Raw genomic sequence first — 22,793 nt, 5'->3', positions numbered from 1 at the left:
AGAGACTTTTCTTGATTTGTATTTTTAGAATGATGTACATTTACAAATTATCAATTGCCAGAGAATCATAAAGCAATCTAGATGCTGTTTTTTAATTTGAGAGTTTACTTTATGAGAGAGAGAATGGGAGTTTGCTTATGGAATTTACTTGTGATGATAACTAAAAACTCATTTACCAACTTAAAAAAAATGACACTATTAAAATGGACTTAATAAAGCTGTTGTTTTGATTTTGATAATTAAAACAATAGTATTGAAAACTAGTATTTATTACATAGATACAATAAACTAGCTTTTTATTCTTTTGTAATAAATGTCTGTAGCCATCTACTCTACCTCAGGTAGTATAAATAGGAGCAGAACGTGACTCACTAGTTATGTGACTCAGCTGTCAAGTTAAAATCATGTTCGGTATTATTGAATATCAGTTGTTACATGTACCAAGTGCCCTGAAGCTTTCTTACTTATTTTTCCAATCTTTTATTTGAAAGCTTTAAGCATGCAGAAACTTTATTTTTTATTTATTTGTTTATTTTTTAAAAATGATTTTACTTATTCATTCATGAGAGACACACAGAGAGAGGCAGAGACACAAGGCAGAGGGAGAAGCAGGCTCCATGCAGGGAGCCCGACATGGGACTCGATCCCAGGTCTTCAGGATCATACCCTGGGCCGAAGGCAGCACCAAACCTCTGAGCCACCCGGGCTGCCCGCATACAGAAACTTTAAAAGAATGATAGTAATCACCTATATATCTGTCTAATATATTCAACCATTGACTTTTTGCTGTGTATAGGTTTTCTGGGCCATTTAAAATTAATTTGCAGACATCATGGCACTCAACCTCTAAATATTTATACATACATGTAGGAATAAAGGTGTTTTTCTTCATACCCAAATACTATTATCATGTCTAAGAAAATCAGCAGTAATTTCTTAATGATATACAATATTCATTTTACAATCAGATTATTTCAGTTATACCCAAGATGTGTTTTGTGGATACTCTTTTCAAACCAAGATTTTTATCAAGGCCTGCATATTTATTGTATTTAGAAATTCATAGATTGAATTCCACTACAAATTTTATTTTATTTTTTTTTTAAGATTTTATTTATTTATTCGTAAGAGGCACAGAGAGAGAAGCAGAGACACAGGCAAAGGGAGAAGCAGGCTCCAGGCAGGAAGCCGGACGTGGGACTCGAAACCCAGGACTCCAGGATCATGCCCTGAGCCAAAGGCAGATGCTCACCTGTTGAGCCACCCAGGTGTCCCCTGCTACAGACTTATTGTACTAAACGTAATATGTGACACCCCCCCCCCCCATTTCCTGATCTATGTGTGCCTATGCTGGTTGTTTTCATTAATAACACTTGCTATAGTTATAGGAGTAATAGAATCTAGGTGGCAGTAGGAGATGGAAATTATAAGTTGTTAGGAATTTAAAAATTGTTTTTTTGTAGGGGAGGGATGTGCCTGGCTGGCTCAGTCGGTAGAGTATGTGACTTAATCTCAGGGTTGGGAGTTTGAGCCCCACTTTGTGTCTTAACGTTACTTAAAAATAAAGTCTTTGAAAAAAGTTTGTTTTTCTAATAATAACAGATGGGCTCTGAATTCTTTCTTATATATTACTGGTGTGCTTAACCCAAAACATATAAATATGTATGTTATATATTTTATTTATTGTATTAAGAAAAGAAACTTCGTCTAATCAGGTTTTATATGTCTTATTGGAAGTTGATAAACCTGGAGCACCTGGCTGGCTCAGTCGGTTAAGTGTCCAACTCTTGATCTTAGCTCAGGTCGTTTTTGTTTTTTTTTTTAAGATTTTATTTATTTATTCATGAGAGAGGCAGAGACACAGGCAGAGGGAGAAGCAGGCTCCATGCAGGGAGCCTGATGCAGAACTCAATCCGGATCCCGGGACTCCAGGATCATTCCCTGGGCTGAAGGCTGGCGCTAAACTGCTGAGTCACCCAGGGATCCCCTTAGCTCAGGTCTTGATCTTAGGCTCATGAGTTCAAGCCTTATGTTGGGCTTCATGCTGGGCGTGGAGCCTATGTAAAAAAAGAAATAAGAATAAAAGTAAATTTAAAAAACCAAGTTAATATGCCTGTTTTGATAAGAACATTTTAGGAAATTGGTCTTTCTTTAGTATTTCAGAAACTGGTTTAGTTTTTAGAAACATACCCAAATTACAAAAATACCTTTATACCAAGATTTGGAATTGCCCAGATTATGTATTTTTCATTTTATGTTGTTACTATACAGTGAATAGAGAGTTTTCATGTAATTTTTGTTTCAAATATGACTTTAAAGCTGTGTGTGTGTGGTATAGTGTATGTATGTGTGTTAAGTGATTTTTTGGGAGGCTTTGTGTTGTTTTGAAATATTGCTGATCTAGCAGTCAGGATATCTTGATCCTAGTTCTGTCTTTTAGTTTTATCTGTTTAACAGTTATATGACCTTAGACAAGTCTTTTAACCTCTCTGGTTCCTATGTACTCATCTGAAAAATGGGTAACACTAGTTCTGCCACCCTGCTGGGGTTGTTTATTATATTAAATAAGACATGTGAAGATAAGTTAGACATCACAGGATTCTATAAAAGTAAGTCAATAGGTTGTTGTTATGCTATGTATACAAAATTAGCTAGTACTGACTCTTTAGATTTGATAATGACTTTTTAAAATATAGATTGAGGGATCCCTGGGTGGCGCAGCGGTTTGGCGCCTGCCTTTGGCCCAGGGCACGATCCTGGAGACCCGGGATCGAATCCCACGTCGGGCTCCTGGTGCATGGAGCCTGCTTCTCCCTCTGCCTGTGTCTCTGCCTCACTCTCTCTGTGTCTCTCATGAATAAATAGATAAAATATTTAACAAATAAATAAATAAAAGTATATATCCACCATCATCTTCTTTGTTTTAAAAGTGTATAAGAACCTGAGAACACATTGTAATTCACAAATGGTATAATGTTCTAGGCATTGATCTTAGTCTCTGAAATTTCTGCTTTGTTCTAAAATAATCCACTTCAAGACCCAGTATTTCTTTTAGATATTTCCATTAATCTTTGCTAGGTGTTAAGATCTAGCAAAATTGCACATAATTTAAAGATCTGGCAACATATGTGTGTAGGTATTATGTATGTAGATTTCTTCTCCAGATATTTTATAGAAGTTGCTGTTTTATTTGTCATCTTACGATTATATAAAAAGTTAAGATTTTTTTTTACTATATATATATATTCTTAGGAACTAAGCTCTCGATCTCAAATACAGAAAGATGACATTAATATTTTACCTGTATACCTTCTTTATGGTATTAAATTTTATCACATTTTTTTTCTTTTTAAAATAGAGATGTGCTCCTGCATCTATCCGCCTCATGGACAACCAACAGTTTCAGTTTGGTGAGTAAGGAGTGGTCATTTTAAAATCTGCTCATGAACCACAAAATCTGCTCATGAAACAGCTGTTGCCTGCCAGGAAGAGTACTAAGCACAGAGGTAGGAAGATGAATATCATAGTTGCTGTCCTTCAGGAAGCTCACAGTCTAATGAGGACAGACAATTACATAAATGAAGGAGTGCAGGATTGTTGTGGGTACTGTGAAAGAAGAGTGCACTGGATACCCTAGGGTGCAAATGAAGGAGTGGTTGAGCCTGCTGGATTTTGCTGGATGTTGACATGGGGAGTCAGGAAAGGCTTCTTAAAGAGGAGGATCATGTATGCTTAAGCTAAATCATAAAAGGGGTATAGAGTTTGCCTAGGATGTTTTCCTTTTCCCTCCTACCAAATTTGTTCACTTATCAGCAAAAAAATGGAATTGTAAAACCTCAATGGCATGTTTTTAAAGAGTTTATTTATTTATTCATGTGAGAGAGAGAGAGAGAGAGAGGCAGAGACACAGGCAGAAGGAGAAGCAGGCTCCATGCAGGGAGCCTGATATGGGACTCGATCCAGGGACTCCAGGATCACGCCCCAGGCCAAAGGCAGGCTCTAAACCGCTGAGCCACCCAGGGATCCCTGTTTGTTTTATTTAAAAGTAGTTTAGATTTTAATTTAGAAAAGAGTGATTATTATAGTTATATAGAATTAAGGAAGTCTTGTTCATGGTTATCTGGTTATTCCTTTAAATAAATTATTTTCAAAATAACTATACTACTGATAAAAGTTTAACATAAGTGTGTCCTGTAAATAATGAAATAGTTAAATCAAATGAAAACCAAGCCTTCTGTGTGTTGTGGCCTCCATTTAGAGATCTGGGTCTTAAGAGAGCCACATATCTATTTAATAATGATGTGTTACCCATTTATATGCTATTATTATAGTTAATAGTGTTAGATATAGACACACTTGTAAAATTATGATTTGACTGGACTTTATAATTTGTTTTTATAACAATTTAAAATGAAGGTTTAAAGAAAAGGTCCTTCTGGCCATCTGTCATCCCTGTTCCACATTCTCATTGCTATATCTAGGAACATGCTCTAAGACAGATGTACCCTCTCTAGTCTTGTCTCTGTCTCCTCTCCATCCTTTACATGGCCACCAAAGTGATTCTTTGAAAAGACAGATCTGATTCTGCTTCTTGGTTATTTATAACCTTTTTGATTTCTCACTACCTCTTGAAACCTTTCCATCTATACATCCTGCCATGGCTCCATGATCAAGCAACTAAAGGGTAACACTTAGCACAATAAGGGATATCCAGAACTTCTTACTAGCTGTATGGCTGATTGACAGTGTTTGTACTATATTAATTGTTAACAAAGCACAAGCCTTATTAGATGTTAATATTTTTAGTTTCACTCCTATCTTTGACATAACCCTTAGTTTATTATATTGAAATATGTTTTAAGTATATTGAAATGATATAGATCATTGAGTATATTGAAATGATCTGTAGATTTCCTCTGAAAAACTCAAGTTTGTCAAATTTAGGGAATGTTTCATATTCGTTTTTATATCTCCTGCACTTGTCATAGGATAGGCACCCATGTTGCTTGACTTAATCAAGAGGGTGAACAAATCTTGAGTAGCACATAGTATAGTGCCAACCACAATATCAGTAGCACAGTTTATCAAATACTCCTCACAACTGTTCCTGAAAGTGATATTCCCAATTTATAAATGACTCAAAGCCTAGATATTTCAGCCAAAGCTCACAGATGATATGTGGTAGAGCCAGGGTTGAACCCAAATCTGTCTGACTCCAAGGCCCAAGACTTTTTCCACTGTTTGAGATCACTTCTTTGAAATGTAGGTATTTATTAAATAATTAAAAATGTTTAAATTAACACTGTAACAACACAAAATTTACTAATCAGACTGTTCAACTAGTAAATTTGAAAACTTTGTTCCTTTATTTACTATAAAAAATAAAACCCAGTAGCCAGAATATATTTAGAATGTAATTAATTTGAAAGGCAATATTAATTTCAGAATAAATAAAAGATAATATCCTTTTAAGTTAATACTAATGCTTGACATACTTAAAGTTAGTATCACTTTTATGATGATTATTCTTCAAAGCTATCCTGTCAACTCAGTATTTGCATATATGTGGCTGAGTCCCACTAGTGTTCATGGAAATTGTGCAAATAAATTTCCATGTGTTGAAATGAACATATATCCTTAAGGATTATTTCACATCAGGGTAGTGACATTTGGAGTTTTCATACATTATGTAAAAGATGTGTGAGTCAGAAGTCTTGTATGAGGAACAGATAATTTCAGTTTCTTGCAAGAATTCAAGTAACCCACTCACACATTTATGTTTATTTCCAATTATTAAAGTAGAATGAATTCCATTTGGGATAGGAAGTGAATATTTTGATGGCATATTATTTCTAACTTTAAACTTGCTACAAATGTATTTTTAAAGGTATGGCTTATTCTGGAAAAGCATTTTTAATAGGGTACAGTAAAAGAAGAAAAGTTTCCCAAACATATGATCCAGGAACTCAAAAAGATTGCTAGGTTGGTCTCTATCTAATCTGTCCTTCATTTTAGTTGTTTTGTTCAGTTATAGGATGGATATCTAACTCTTAACCTCTGATTAAGACTTCTGTTACTTGGTCTTCATTGTCATGGTTTCCTATTGTAATCGGTAAAAATGTAGTAAGTATCAGAGATTCCAATTCTAACTTAAAAAAGATGAATGGAAAAAAAAAGACTACAAGTTATAGTCTTTTCCTCCCAAGAAATCTCCCCCATTCCTCCCAAAGAAACTTTTTTGCTGTTTGCACCTATCTTAAGGGATCTATGCTTTAAAACATAACCTGGGCAGCCCAGGTGGCTCAGCGGTTTGGCGCCACCTTCAGCCCAGGGCGTGATCCTGGAGACCCAGGATCAAGTCCCATGTTGGGCTTCCTGCAGCTTGCTTCTCCGTCTGCCTGTGCCTCTCTCTCTCTCTCTCTCTCTCTCTCTCTCTTATGAATAAATAAATAAAATCTTAAAAACAAAACAAAACCCCAAAATCTTGAAGCTGTTTTAAAAAAATTAAATGTTTATTTGGAGATAATTTCAGATTTACTAGAGACTTAAAATTCTTTATAAAAATTCTATGTAAATGGTATGCCCCATTTTTCTGAATTGGGCTATAGTACTAAAGCCAGATGTATGACTCTTAATCTAACAGTCATGGGAGTTAAGAAGTTGCTACTCTGAAAACAATAGAAAACAGTAAAAGACTTTCACTCAATTAAACTCAATCCGCAGGCAAAGATGTTAATTTAACAGACTCTGAGACACCGTTTATGTTATTTTGGCAATTCTAACTCTCTGGGTGTGATTAAGGAAGCAATTACTAGTTCTGTGCCAAGAATTCTGGAAGAATTAAGAATTAATTAAGAAACAACCTTAAACTTGGCATTGACTGCGTATTTGGTTATAGTTCTGAATAGTTTCTGCATAATTAAAAAAATAAAAGTAAACTCAGCCACCATTGAGTGTTCTTAATGAAATAAAAATTAATGAAGTGATTTTACTATGTGTAAACTATACTATTGAAAGATAACCTGAACTATATGTAGTATTAGTTACATATAGTAATTTGAATTAAAAAAGTAACGAGAGGTTTCGTAAACAAAAAGTTGTGACTTTTGAAAGAAGATAAAGTTAAAAGATGTAGATCTTAATATCAATGTTATATATAAAACATAGGATTTAAAAAATTAGAGACAAAAAACATTCACTTTTTTTAGGATACTAAATTAAACTAGCCTTTTAATCTTTTGAAAAAAGAAAACTTGGGGTGCCTGGGTGGCTCAGTTGGTTAAGCGTCTGCCTTCTGCCTTCAGCTCAGGTCATAATCCCAGGATCCTAGGATAGAGCCCCATGTTGGGCTCCCTGCTCAGCGGGGAACCTGCTTGTCCCTTTCCCTCTGCCTGCTGCTCCCCTTGCTTGTGCTCTCTCTCTCTCTCTCAAATAAATCTTAAAAAAAAACAGAATTTGCTATTAATTTAAATTATGAACTTTTTTCTTCTTAGGTCATGCCCTTAAACCTCAGGTTTCCTCTATCTTCACATCATTTTTGGATGGCTTAAAGAAGTTTTATATTACAAAGGTAAGAATTTTTGTAAAATGCTAAAATTTTAAAGCTTATGATACTAGTTTTGTTTCCTGCCTTCTCTTCTCTCACACATACCTACTAAGATGTATTTTCATGGTGCTGTGTACATTTCTTAATTATTATTTTTCATGTTGGAATAAATACTTTATCAAGTCAATCAGTTATGCATTTAATATCAGAAATTTTAATTTTTTTTCCAGATTTGAAGTTCCTAAAAATAACATGGCATTAAACAGTTTCATGCATGTAAGATTTTTTACAGTTTGATTTTTTTTTTAATAATATCTATATCTAGTGAAATAAGAGTATGGATTTTTAAAAAAATTTTCATTGCTGAATTCCTTTCCTAAAGGTTTATGCCAGCTTGTACTCCCTCTAGGGACACACAGGTGCTATTTCTTTGTTGCATCCTTGTTGTGGCATGTGGGAGTTGTGTTCTGTTATGTTTTAAATGTTGTGAATCTGGGGGAGAAAGTAGTACTTTATTTTAGTTAATGTTTCTCATTGAAATTCCAGTGAGACCCATCATTTCCCTGTATTTCCTAGATACGGTTTTTATGTGCATTAGTTGAGTATGTTTTTTTTTTTTTGCCAGGGGTGGCAGTTTCTTGGTTTTTTTCCTTGGGGCTTTGCTGTGTACCCTTTGAGTAATGGAATTATTAGATGTCTTTGTCATAAATGTTGTGAATAATTTTTTGAGTCAGGTGACTCCCTTTTTAAGAGTTTTTCTTTTTGGTGCAAAAGTTTCAAAATTTTATATCTTTTCCTGTAATTATTTAATCACTTCTAAGCTGGGACTATTTCTTCTCTCTCTTGCTTTTTTTGCTAAATAGGAATTTTAAAGTTTTTATCTTTATTACTATTTGAATGCATTTCAATTTTATGATGTGAGATAAAGCTTTAAATTAATCTTCACTTTTTGCTCCCCCAGTTGCTAACCAGTTGTGACAGCACCTTTAACTAACTAATCCCTGCTTTTCTTACATGGATTTGCCATGTCTAAGACATCTTATTGTTTACTTACTCAAGAAGTAGATTCCATTTTAATGTATCAAATACTGTATGATCTCTCTTATATGTGCAATCTAGAAAAAAAACTTTAAAAAACACAAAAAAACTAAGCTCATAGATACAGAGAACAGACTGGTGATTGCCAGAGGCAGGGAGAAGAAGGTGAACTTTTTTTGTTTTCAGGGGTTGAGGCATAGAAGGAGAGGATGAACTGTTTTTGTTTTGTTTTGTTTTGTTTTTAGTTTAAATAAATTGAATTCTAAAAAGGTATCACATTTTTAAAAATAAATTTTGTTCTTGAAAATTTAAATGGATTTAATTGCTATCAGTCTAGTTCTTGGCTTTTTTTTTAGAATTTTCCTTGTTTTTCATCACAACTTACCTGTTTATTAACCTAGAAAAATTTTAGAAACTCTTCACCATTTTGGGAAGTCCATTAAGGTTTCTATCAGAATTGGAATGAACCTGTATATTAATTTGAGCAAGAATTGACAGGCTTATATACTTAGTTGAGGCATTCTAGAACATAGATCTTTATAATCTATTTTTAGAAATGTTTTCCTAATGAGATTATATATTTCCTTTTATGATTATTTTTATTTTAGATGTAAGATCTCCTTTGAAAATATTATTAAATAAGTTATTGTTGGCATCTAAGGATGCTGTTATTTTTTACTTTATTCTCATTCTACATCTTGATGCTAATTCATTATATTCTATCATTTAGTGTTTTTATTTGCTTCTTTATTGCAGTTATAATTCTTACAAGTTATTTGTTGTATTACTTGCCAATATGTCATTACAATTGACACCATGGCATACTTTGAAATTAAGTATTTTTCTATAGTTTTGTTATATTGTAACAACCTGAATATATGCATTAAACATTCTTTTTGATTCATATGTAAAATTCCAAAGCTTAAATTTTGAAGAGTTGGTATGTTTGAGCCAGATCAGAAGGGAAAAAAGAGTACAATGTATTTTGATATACTATTTTATAGGATAAGACTTATCTGTAATAATTTTTTTTGTAGTTTAAAGGATTTGATCCAAATCAGCTAACTGTTGCTACATTACTGTTTGAGGGGGACCGTGAGAAGGTTCTTCAACATGAAAAACAAGTGTATGACATCGCTGCAAAATTTGGGTATGGCTTTAAAGTTCATAATGCCAAGAGAATGTTAATCTAAAATTCTGGTATCTGCAAGCAGTTGTTAATGTACCCTTTAAAGTATTAAATTTGTAGCAATATATAATTGTCAACTTAAAATGTTGTGTTGATTTACTTCCAAAATTTGTGATCCTATTTATGATATATTAGATATTATATTTTTCCATTGATGCTAATTATAAAATTAGCTTTTGTTGTGCTAGAGTAAAATACTAAAAAAATCCGTAGTCCTTTTATTTAGTGGTAATTGTATAAAACATGTTATTAGTATGTTTTTAAAAGGAAGTTTTTTAAACAAAAGAATTTGATAAATTATCTGTACTCCACCCCTTGTCACTTACTGTTTTGTGCTGGTATAAAGAAACAGAAAACATTTCACATCTATAACCAACTGAATAATGATTGGGTGGTTTCTTTCTTTCTGCTTGATGGATTATGAGATTGATTGATGAGAACCATAGTGAAAATGCCATTTATCAGGACTACATTTTTTTCCTTTCCTTTCTAAGTACATAAACTAAGTTTCCTGGATACCAGTTTCCTTTATTTATTTCAGAGCTTAAAATATTATACATTATGCTTAATCTGAGTTTTTTGTAAATACTTACATCAATTTCCCTTTTTTGCTATTTATGAGAACAAATGAGCATTTAATTTGTAGCCTTGTGTTTCTTGTGTTTTAGAATGCCCCACTTTTTATGTATTTTTCTCACCTATGGTAGTCAGCCCTTTGTTTTTAGGATTTTCTGAATTTAGTGTTAAAATGCAGAATTCTTAGGCAAAGATCTAATCTTGGACTTAATTTTTAGTTTACTTTTGTACTGTTTTTGAGTATTGCAAATTTTCAGTTTTATTCTTACCTTATTCTGAAATTGGCAAGTGGAATTTAATTTCTTTAGTAAAAGATGAAATTCACTAATCTTTGACTTTTCCTCTTTCACAGTATCTTTGGAATTATTGATTTTTTAAACTAAATTAGTTAAGAATAATTGTGCTATAAAAATTCACTTACTAAGAGGCTTAGAGTTCAGGTTAATTTCTAAATTTATTTTTGAAATGTACATGTACCTGTTTTTTGGTTTCTAAATTATGTGGAGTTTATATAATTTGATTTTTAAACTTTTTATTTTAAAGATTTTATTTATTTATTGATGAGAGACACGGAGAGGCAGAGACATGGGCAGAAGGAAAAGCAGGCTCCCTGCAGGAGCTTGATGTGGGACTTGATCCTGGACTCCGGGATCAATTTTAAACTTTTTTCGTAAAATCCATAGTATTAGAAACAATTAAGGAGATTTAGATTAAAGTCTTTTATATTTAAATTAAATCTTTTAATTCTGTTCTAACCTTAAATATACACATGCATAGAAATCTCAACTTTGTAGTATCTTTATTGTAATTACAATCCAGAGTAGCCAGCAAAATCACTAGTAATTAGTAATGTGCTACATTTCCTATTGGATTGGGGTAAGATGATGGCAAAATGCCTTTTTATGTGAAGTAAGACATAATTTTTATAGGGCCTGACCTGTCTTTTCTTGGGTATCACTGCTGATGCCTGGTATATACTAGATGATTGAATATTTGTTGAAAGAGTTGAAACTGAGTATTTTTCCCTGACATTTTTTATTCTATTTCATTTATGCCTAACTGCTATGCTACCCTTAAAACTCTGTATTTTAACCTTTAGGTATTTATCAGAGCCATTTTGTCAGTTTTAAGTTGAGCCACCAACTGTCATAAACTCTCTTGTCACGTAATTCGTCTTGTTTTTCCCGTGTAATTCTAGTCATTTACAACTTAAAAGAATGAACTTCCTTAAGATGAATCCAAGTCTTTTTAGATACTGATACCGAAGCCCAAGAACTATTGATTTAATTGAAGCGATTTGTTTTTAATATCAAATTCATCCATTAAAATAGGTTATAGTAAGTGAGATACCTAAGCAAGGGCAAAGCCTTAAAACTCAGACTCTGATTGGAGTCTCATTTTTGTGCTATTATAATTTTGTACTTATTAGTTATGTTATAATTAATTTCTTAATGTACGTTCACCCTGGCTTCCTTCATTTGGATGCATAGATCTTCAGTATTAACAATCCAGGCTGTCATTGGGGAGAGTACTTAGGACTTTTTTTTTCCTTAGAACTATTTTGATTTTGATTTGATTTGATTTGATACTTGGAAATATCTTCATACGGTTTTCTAGCAGAAGTTCTGGTTCTCCTGATACTTCTTTTTAGGCACGAATTCTTTGTTCTAATCACTGAAAGATTCAGGGATATTTTTCTTGCTTACGATGCCACTTGGCCAACCCTTGCTCCCCAATGAATGATTTCTTCTTCTGCATAACTAAAAAGCGCCACTGATTTTCTTTCTGCTAAAGTTTCATAAGTTAGTTTAGCTCATGTATTTTATTTTGAAATAGGGCATTATTCATCTGACCTTTATTTTCTATTCTTTTGTTTTACCCTTTGAATTAGCTTTGAATTGTTTTGAATGAAGTACTCTGAACAGTTTAGAACATTTTTATGTGTACCATAGCCATTTTTCCTCCTTGCCTTCCACCCTCACCTAATACTGTTAAATACTGTTGAACACATGTGATCCAATGGAACATAATTGGCAAATGTTGAATAATCATACTTTGGTTATTTATCTATGTTTACTAGTAATATACTTTACTTTTCTAAGAGTTAATGAGAATTAATATTCCTTGTCATCAGTCATGACAGATGTATTGACATTTACCATAGAACTTAAGGTAATGTGTTATTGTTATTTTTAAAGTGTATGCTTAAATTGTTTAATGTAATTTAACATGAGAGTGATTAGGTTCACCAGATGGCTCTTTTATATAAGAAGATTGTCTCTCATTCCTCTTTCATTAGTCTTCCCAGTGTTTTCTTATGAAACAGGTTTGAATTTAAGAAACTTGTTAATTGAGGTTTGAAATTTGTGGAGGGCAAGCAGGAAGTAGGGGATGGATATTGCTAATTTACCATAAAGTAGTTTGAATCTTAGTATACTTTTTTGGAGTGGCTGCTGTGCCCTACTATTGTTTATATATTGTATTTTTAAGATAATCCTGTCTATAAGATTGAGTTCTGAAAGCTTAAAAAAAAAGAGGAGAGATCTAAGTAACAAAAAGCTAAATTTGCAGGGAAATCTATGATTCAGAAAAGCAAGCCCAGAATGTCTTTTCTTCTCCTTTGGGGTTTATGAATTTAGCATGGACGTCGATTTCTTCTTGTTTTGGATAAGAAAATGCATGTTTCTGTGTGATTTGTCACACTGAATTCCAAAGTGGAGCAGATCTCCCCACTCCTGCCCCTGCCAGATGTTAGAAGAGGATCTAAAGAAAAATAGCTTGACATAGGACTGCAAAGGACTTTTTCTCATACTCTTATAAGAGACAAGTCTACTTAATGTCCTTACCTTTTATTTCTCACCAAATACCCACTTAGAATGTGCCTTCTCAAGGATTTCCAGCATAGATCTCTTGCACTGTTTTCTAGTCTTCACTGTCCTTTCTTTCTGCCACGAGGCCCAGGATTAATTGTTCCTGTTTCCTAGCTCAGCAATGTCTTTTCTTTCTTGGACTCAGTGTGTGGCTCTGCTTCTTTTCTACCTGAGGTATAGACTCAGATATTTTCCTTCACACACTTACCACAGCAATTTTCTGACTAGTTTCCTTTGTATTTTGGAACTTTACTTGACTCCCTACCCCTAACCTCAAATCCATATATATCCAACTCAGAATTCTATTATTTCTTCTTACTTTTCTTTTTTTTTTCCCAAGATTTTATTTATTTATTCATGAGAGACACACACACTCACACAGAGAGATAGGCAGAGGGAGAAGCAGGCTCCATGCAGGGAGCCCAACGTGGGACTTGATCCCAGGTCTCCCAAGATCACGCCCCAGGCCGAAGGCGGCACCAAATCGTTGAGCCACTGGAGCTGCCCTCTTTTTACTTTTCACTCTTAACTGCTTAACCTAAGTTCTGTCTTCTTTGCTTATTAGCATTTAGTAATACAAACAATCCCCTATTTCATTTCATTGTACCCCATCCCCAAGTGGTTCTAGACTAGAGTTGCTTCTATCAAGTGTTTGCCACTTCTTTGGGTGATACTAATTTGCATATATGCAGCTGTATTTTTTTTTATTGGTGTTGAATTTACCAACATACAGAATAACCCCCAGTGCCCGTCACCCAATCACTCCCACCCCCCGCCCTCCTCCCCTTCCACCACCCCTAGTTCGTTTCCCAGAGTTAGCAGTCTTTACGTTCTGTCTCCCTTTCTGATATTTCCCACACATTTCTTCTCCCTTCCCTTATATTCCCTTTCACTATTATTTATATTCCCCACATGAATGAGAACATATAATGTTTGTCCTTCTCCGACTGACTGACTTCACTCAGCATAATACCCTCCAGTTCCGTCCACGTTGAAGCAAATGGTGGGTATTTGTCATTTCTAATAGCTGAGTAATATTCCATTGTATACATAAACCACATCTTCTTTATCCACTCATCTTTCGATGGACACCGAGGCTCCTTCCACAGTTTGGCTATTGTGGCCATTGCTGCTATAAACATCAGGGTGCAGCTGTAATTCTAAGTCAGGAAATCTGATTTGGCTCTTACATCCTAGCCTAAAATTGCCTTACAGTATTTGTATAGCACAAGGGTACATCTATGCTGTATTATTTACTTACTGCTAAATCCAAGCAAAACTTCAGGGGAAGAAACAACTTAACTATAGGATATTAATTGAAGCAATAAGAAAATTGATTCTTTGGGAGGGGGCTCAAATAACAGAGGCCCAACATCGTAGACAACACAATGGTTAAGGGCTCAACGTCCTGAGACCAAGGAGGTACAATTATGGTATTAAGCAGAGAGACAAAGAAGTTCATCATCTATTACGACCCAAGAAAGAAAATCTACTTTTCTTTCTATCTGGTTTTATTGAGGGATTTTTTTCATGGGTACTTTAATAAGAGTTTGTGGTTAAGTTTTCTTTAGTTGACTAAGAATAGTTAAAATTAAATTTCTGCCTGATGATGGAAACAAGCAAATTTAAAAGCTCTTTACTGAAGGTAGTAGAAATCAATAATCGTTCATAGTCTTTTAAAATAAGAATGACTTTCACAAAGCAGAGAACTTGGTCTGAATTATATACTATATGGGATTAGTTCTAACTAGATCACCAAATACAATTTCTGTGGATAAAAACTACTTTCAAATTGAAATGGGTAGTTCATAATAAAACCTTACCTGTTGTCTTGTAATTGTCTATATGTTGTTTCATAAACTTTAATATTTCTGTGTAGGTATGTTTTATCTCTCATTTAAGTTATAAGTTTCATAAAATAAACTCTATGTCTAATACTTTTTTTTTTGTCTAATACTTTCTATTCTGTGTACACAAGTATTCAAGAAACTTCTTAGTATTTGGAAGATGTAGTCAATCATACATCTTTATATGTGAATAAGACTATAATACATGAATATATGGATAAGAATATATGAAAGTATTTTAGGTATCTTGTTATGTTTGTAAAGTTTATTCAAATTTATTTAAGCTTATTTCTCATGGCTAACTCTCTGTTCTTTTGTCAGTAATGGGTAGAAGTAATTGAGGTCGTATGAGTCCGTTTTATTAGTTTGATAGATGAAAGTTTGAAATTAATGACCAAACTGAAATATTAAAAGTGTTTTTCGATTTTTTTTATCCAAACTTATTCTTTTGATAGCTCTTTGATACATTTATGATAAATTAGATTAAAATAAAAATGAGATGCAGTATAATATAGTTTGTTAATCTGTTAAGCAGTTATCTTGGGGTGTCATAGTAGTTTGGTTAGTTATATATATATATATATATATATATTTTTTTTTTTTTTTTTTTTTTTTTTTTTTTAAGATTTTATCCATTTATTTATGAGAGAAACACAGAGAGAGGCAGAGACATAGGCAGAGGGAGAAACAGGCTCCCTGCAGGGAGCCCAGTGCAGGACTTGATCCTCAGACCTTGGGATCATGCCCTGGGTGGAAGGCAGATGCTCCACCACTTAGCCACCCAGGCATCCCAGTTTTATATATTTTTAATAAATATATATGATATATATTAACAGTTTGTTCTTTATTTCAGTGGGTTGGCAGCTGGAGAAGACAATGGACAGAGAGGTTATTTGCTGACCTATGTCATTGCATACATTCGAGTAAGTTATCTCGTATTTCCCTTGTCAGTTTATGTTGTAGACCATACTTTTTCTAGTTTGAGTGAATAAAATTATTTTCTTAAATTTTAACCTAGTATAATGTAACACATCATTTCACATGAATATAGGACTAACTACAAATCTTCAGAAGTCCAATTAAATCTTCCATATGTAATTTTTGAGGAATTTAAAGATTATTTAGGTCACTCTGATTCATAATCTGCTTTAGAGATTCATAATCTTTCTTTCACTCTTTAAAAATTGGTATTTAACTTGATTCCAAGTAGTAATTAGTTCATTGGTGATGATTGCTATAGAGAATAATTCTAAATAAAATAACTTGTATTTGAGCTCTAAAATTTTTCTAATTACAGATTTTCTATTTGTGAGAAACTTTATTAGTCATGTTAACCACAAGAGTCTACTATACTTATCAATATGAAAGTATTCTTTCAAAAGTTTATGGATTCATTTCTTTTGTTTTGTTTTTCTACTTTGGCTATAGTAAACACAAGTTTCTTAATTGTTTTCTGCTATTGTTAGGATTACATTTGAAGGGGCTTATTTTAAAAGGTCATTTCTCAGGTATCATACTGAGAATTTAACTTTCCAAAATACTGAATTTTCTAAATATTCACTCAGAAATTGTTCTGAAGGAAATACTTAACGTAAACTTATATAAAATTTGTTTTTACTTCTGTAAGAAAGCTTGGATTGTGTCTCATTTTTAAAATAATTTAATCCCTAGGTAAGATCTAAATTTTAGGTTGCAGTGAATTTGAAGCATGTACGTTTTCTTGAGCATCCCATTTCCCCATGCAGATAAGGAAAATTACATTTATTGCTTGTGCATTGTGTTAGAAATTGTGATTAAGAGATTTACGATTAAGATTTTCACGATTGTGAAAAGTAATAGACTGTTACTACCCCAACCTCTTTCATAGTAAGCGATTTATATATACACAAATTTTTGTTTTTTGGTCATTTTCTCCAAGTATATTGACCATTTTCCCATAATACTAAATTCAGAATTCTAGAAAATGAGATGTAACTGTAACAAGTAACAGACACTGTTAAAACTGAGTCAGAAGTAATTTTGAGATTTGGGGGCAGGGTGATTATTTTTTTATCTTTTTATTTTCTCAGTGTTTAATACTTTTGTCAGTAAGTATATGCTTATTGCATAAATGAATGCATAAGAGAAGAGCCAGATATTTTAGATCAGTAATTTGGGGAATTTTTCCTGTCAACCAGTGGTAGAGTTGAAGTGATTCATTTTACTAGAAGTGAAAACATGTATTAATTTTTCTATTTATAAAATTTCCTTTCCTATCTTTGCAATTCTATTGTAGCTTATGAATTGCTCTTTCTAGTTTTGATATTAAAACAGAATTGTATTCTGTGTAAAGAAATTTGTATTATAAGTTACTTACCAAATAAGAATTGTAGCGTGTGTTAGAAGATATACTCCTAGCTTCCAGATATCTTGTCTCATTTAGTTAGTACAAAGAATGGCACTATATTTTTTAAATTTGCTTTTAAAGAAAAGTTGATTTTAGGAAAGAGAGATACCTTCCTCCCTTAACATCCTTCCCCCCACTTCTCTATGGCCCTGGTCCTTCCAACCTGATGAACATTTTTTAGTGTTGTTTAATTTGCTGTTTAGGCTACTAAAAAAATCTGTTCTAGTATGCTCTACATGTACATAGACAGTTCTTAGATAAAGTCTTTGTTCCTTAAAGAAATATTTAAGTTCCTACCATGTGTCAGGCATACTATCTGGGGCCAAGGATACAGAAAACAATACAGATAAAGTTCCTGTCCTTCTGGAGGTTATATAGCTCATTCGCAGAGCCACTTTCCACTGTTTTTATGGAGTGGGGAGTAAAGAACAGTGGAAGTTAAGTTAGAAACATGTAATACTAACTATTATGAAATAGTAGCAGTATTACAATAATATTGATTCTTCTGCATCTATTTCTTGATTTTTGTATATATGTTTTAACAGGACTTGGGTTTGGAATACTACATATTAGGAGAGTCTTTCGAGACTTCTGCTCCGTGGGACAGGTAAAATATAATAAAATGCCTGATATTATTCAAATATGCTATAGGAGTTGCTGAAATAATGTATCTTTGTGCATGAATATATAAATTTTTAAATTTTTATAAAGAAACACTTTTATTTAAGTTAATATCTTTGGAGCACCTAGGTGGCTCCAGTCAGTTAAACATCCAACTCTTGATTTCAGTTCAGGTCATGATCTCTGAGTCGTGAGATTGAGCTCCAAATTGGCTCCTTGCTCAGCAGAGAGTCTGCTTGAGATTCTCCCTTTCTCTCTGTGTTCTCTCTCTTTCTCTAAAATAAATAAATAAATCTTAAAAAATTAATATCTCATCAGAATGACATATTTGCAAGCCCCCTCCCCTTTTTTTTGGTTTGAGGCAGAATTATCTAAATTCAATAGAAGGAAGATATTACTGAAGTCTACATTTTAAAGAATCTTTTTGGGCACTTAAGCAAGTTTCACTAGCTTTGATTTAGATTCTTAAGTACTTTATATGCAGAATGTTCTCTAAAAAGTTCAAAATTATAAAACCAGTGTTAACCTTCTTTTGTAATGTATGATTCAGTTTTGATATTTGTATGAGTATTAAATAAGATCTTCTATTTCAGTGATTTCTAAAAGAAATGCAGCTTAAGATATGTACAACTTCTATGTTTACATTACACACGCACATACAAATATTGGTTAGGGAATTGATAATAAACACTGATGAAATGTGAAGTAGTTTTATTAAAAATGAACTTTTGAGTAAACTCATTCAGTAATAAAAATTCTTTTTCTTTTTTTCTAAGATTTTACTTATTTATTCATGACAGACACAGAGAGAGAAGCAGAGACATAAAGGGAGAAGCAGGCTCTTCACAGGGAGCCCGATGGCCCTGAGCCGAAGGCAGACGCTCAACCCCTGATCCATCCAGTCATCCCAGTATAAAAATTCTTTTTTTTTTTTTTTTTTTTTTTTTTTTTTTTTTTAAGATTTTATTTATTTATTCATGATAGTCACAGAGAGAGAGAGAGAGGCAGAGACACAGGCAGAGGGAGAAGCAGGCTCCATGCACCGGGAGCCCGATGTGGGATTCGATCCCGGGTCTCCAGGATCGCGCCCTGGGCCAAAGGCAGGCGCCAAACCGCTGCGCCACCCAGGGATCCCCCAGTATAAAAATTCTTAAGGAAACTGTTAGTACATTTTTATTCGAGGCCTTACATTTTTCTTTTTCTTTTTTTTTTTGTTTTTGTTTTTGTTTTTTGTTTTTTGCTTTTTCTTTATAAAATATATGAACTATTTTAAATCTATAATAAATTATATAAGATATAACAAATCCCCATGAATCTACCTCTTAGATATTACTTATCTTAATATTTTTGTTCTACCCTAAGCTCTTTTTTCCCCACTCTCCCAGAAAACTTTACTTTTCTGCATTCATTCTTTATCTACTATGTGTTATAACTTTTGGTGCATGGACGTTCATATTCCATGCCTTGTAAAACAGTAATCAAATTTATAGTATCTATCTGTTATTCATGAGTTTTATTGCTGTATTTTAACCAGGAGATAAATCTTGTAACTAAAAAAAAATCAACTTATTGACAGAAAAAAAAAACAACTTACTGACATCTGAACTTTTTAACAGCAAATATCATTTCGTAGCTGTTCATAGTTGTCTCAAAGATCATTTGTCTTTTATACTCTTCCTTGCCAGGGAAGGTAGGTTAGTCTAGTGTTAACTTCAGTATTATGAATTTTTTCATCAGTTACTGTTAATTGATGATTGGCATTTGCCTTTTTATTCTTGCAGCTATGGAAGCTAATCAATCACATATGTCTTTTCACTTTTTAAATATTTTTCTTGTGTGTTCTTACATATTTATTGGACTCACAATATCTGTTTTATACAGGCTTATGTATTTGGTTTGTTTTCATTTAAAACCACTTCACCATAAATAAATAAATAAATCAATTAATTAATTAATTAATTAAAAAATAAAACCACTTCATCAGGGACGCCTGGGTCACTCAGCAGTTGAGCATCTGCCTTCAGCTCAGGGCATGTTCCTGGAGTTCAGGGATCAAGTCCCACATTGGGTTCCCTGGAGGGAGCCTGCTTCTCCCTCTGCCTGTGTCTCTGCCTTTCTCTCGGTGTCTGTCATGAGTAAATAAATAAAATCTTAAAAAAAAAAAAAAAAAAAAAAACTTGATCAGCAGAGGTTTTCATAAATAAAATGAATGGAAAGCAGCTACATTCTTGACATAAAATTTACTTGTTACCCATGTAGCAACTTGCTTTTTCTTTCAGACATTTAGCCAGAATGTTTACCAGAAACCCATGGGATCAGAGTCTTCAATTCTCACACATTATTAGATTGCTTCACCTTTTCATGCATAAATCTCTTAAGGGATTATTGGTCTTACTAGTTTTTGTGTATCTCTCAGTGACCCGAGTAAAATGTACCTGTTAAGTGCTCAAAGACTATTCTTCATAGAATCCCCTGAGTGAACTCTGGAATGGTATAAGAATACAGCCTATAAAAATAGCTGTCTAAAATGTCTGAGTTGGAGATTTAAAGATTTTGGAGACACTAGCATGAAACTTGTGATTAAAACCAAGAGTAAATACAAACCCTTATAGCTAGTATGGTTGAAGAAAAAAACTTCTTTGAGAAGGAAATCCAGGGAATCCCAAAATTTAAAGGATGAACATACAAACAAGAGCTAGCAAAAGAGAATAATACCTAGAAGATTTGAAGGAAAACCAGTGATGTGAGAGAAGCCCAGGAAGATGTTATTCAAGCAGGGAATTGTCAACAGTGTTAAATTTGCTAACAGGTCAGATAAGGATTTAAAAGCATATACACAGTTATGTTTATCTCCCATAGAATGGTCCAAATGGACTGAATTGTACATGTTCTATAGAGAATGCTTTCTGAACTCCCTCTAAACAAATCATTTCTAGAAAGTATCCCATTAAGGGTTTTAACCATTCAGTCCTGTTCTTTGTCCCATCTCCTCCTCATTGGTACTGAAGATTATTATTATTATTGTTATGTAACACATAAATTCTATTTTCTAGAGTCATGATAAAGAACTTGGTTATAAATGTATAATATTAATTAAACCTGTAACTATTAAAGCTTAGTAGGTTTTATTTATATATAAAGTATTTGTTATAAATATGTTAGATTTTTCAAAATAAAGACAATAAATTCCAATAATCTAAATACTTTTATAACAAAAAAATAAATATTTTATAAGATATTTTAAAAACATGCATCCTTATCGGTTCATAAGTGAGACAAAGGTAACCTTGATAAATCATATTTGCCTGCAACTCTCATAGAATTAAGCAGAATTTAAACTTAAAGGCACTGTTTTGTAAAATTAGAATTTATAAAACTTTTAGATACCATATTAAAATAGCTAATAAAATACTGAACTTCTCTATTTATATTTTAACCATATATTCTTTTTCTTATTGGAAATATAAGTAACTTTAGTGTGTTTTACAAAGCATAATCCATGTAAATGTTACTGTTTTTGTCAAATTGGTTCTCATACATTCAAATCAGTCTTTAGACTAAAGATGGCCCAGCCTTTTGAGTTTCTTTGTTATCTTTTGCATTCTCCTGATTCTGAACAGACCAAGGTTTAAAACACAGAATCAGTGTCAGTATGTAGCTAGTATGTTTGTTGGAGAATAAGAGGTTTATATATGCCCTAGGAGTTTATTTTCCAAAAGAAACAGAATATGTAGTAATAGCAAAATCTTTTGTCAGTCAAATCTTCTGTCTCTGGATCTCCGACCTAGAAGCTCTGATTGGCATGTTTTCCATTTCAGAGCTTTTTCCTGACTATGTTCCCAAAATATGAATACGTCACCATTAGACCTCCTCCACTCCAAAATAGGATCTTAAAAATTATATCAAAAACTAAACAAAAGAAATCAGATGCCATCATGTTTTAAAACAACAGTATTTTGGAGTCAAAATAAAATTTGGTGAAATGTGAATATAGTCTGTGTTTTAGTTAATAGTGATGTCCTGAAGTCAGTTTCTTAGTTTTGACAAATCTGTTATGGTTATATAATGTGTTTATAGGAAACCAGAGAAAGAGGATCTCTTTGTACCATCTTCGTGACTTTTCTATATCTAAAACTGTTTCAAATAGAAAGTTTATTTAAACTATAGAAAAAAGGATTAATACTGTTAAATATTATCCCCCTTTCCCTTTATTAACTATTACCTGTTTTCATTAACTTTTAATATCAGTCTAGCATAGTTTTACACATAGTTCATGTCCAGTGAGTCTTTGTTGAACTGTATTTTAGCTCAGTGCTTGACAGTAGGCTGTTGGGCATTTGGTACATCATGATTATTGATTATATTTATATTAAGAGAAATGTCTTAGTCACGGACACAGATTGGTATTCCTATAAATACGGAATTGAATTTTCATTAACATGTTTGTTATAGCTTTTTTTAAAGCTTTTAAAATCTTGTAATTAAATTTATTTGGAAATTGGGTTTACTGAAGTATAAAACCACTTCAGGAGGCTTGAGTGTACTCTTCTGACTTCTGTCTTTCTTGTGGCAAAAAAAAAGAAATTTGCCCCTTTGAAATTATGAATGGAAAGCTCAACTTGAATGATCAAAGCTCTCTGTTCATTTCTGAAGGAATAAGTATGAAAGTTTTCGTTAGAATTACTGACTTGAAGGATGCCAGATAAACTAGCATTTATTC

The 22,793-nt window shown here is 32.9% G+C and overlaps 1 protein-coding gene and 1 long non-coding RNA gene across 4 annotated transcripts in view; one reads left to right on the top strand and one right to left on the bottom strand.

The window, feature by feature from the left end:
- AGPS (alkylglycerone phosphate synthase) overlaps positions 1–22,793 on the top strand; it is a 132,067-nt gene that overhangs the window by 81,949 nt on the left and 27,325 nt on the right. For all 3 annotated transcript variants that reach the window (XM_077883005.1, XM_077883006.1, XM_077883004.1), the window contains exons 12-16: positions 3,359–3,410; positions 7,494–7,570; positions 9,622–9,734; positions 15,920–15,989; positions 17,998–18,059. In XM_077883005.1, the coding sequence (XP_077739131.1) occupies positions 3,359–3,410; positions 7,494–7,570; positions 9,622–9,734; positions 15,920–15,989; positions 17,998–18,059 (374 nt within the window). The remainder of the gene's footprint in view (positions 1–3,358; positions 3,411–7,493; positions 7,571–9,621; positions 9,735–15,919; positions 15,990–17,997; positions 18,060–22,793) is intronic.
- Positions 1,086–22,793, bottom strand: part of LOC144304475 (uncharacterized) — an 82,589-nt gene continuing 60,881 nt past the window's right edge. Inside the window, exon 5 of the long non-coding RNA XR_013371379.1 lies at positions 1,086–2,057. This is a non-coding gene — a long non-coding RNA (uncharacterized LOC144304475). The remainder of the gene's footprint in view (positions 2,058–22,793) is intronic.

Source organism: Canis aureus, chromosome 34 (genome assembly GCF_053574225.1).
Source record: "Canis aureus isolate CA01 chromosome 34, VMU_Caureus_v.1.0, whole genome shotgun sequence".
NCBI lineage: Eukaryota > Metazoa > Chordata > Mammalia > Carnivora > Canidae > Canis > Canis aureus.
Note: the sequence above shows the minus strand (reverse complement) of the source record. Positions and strands in the feature narration are given on the sequence as shown.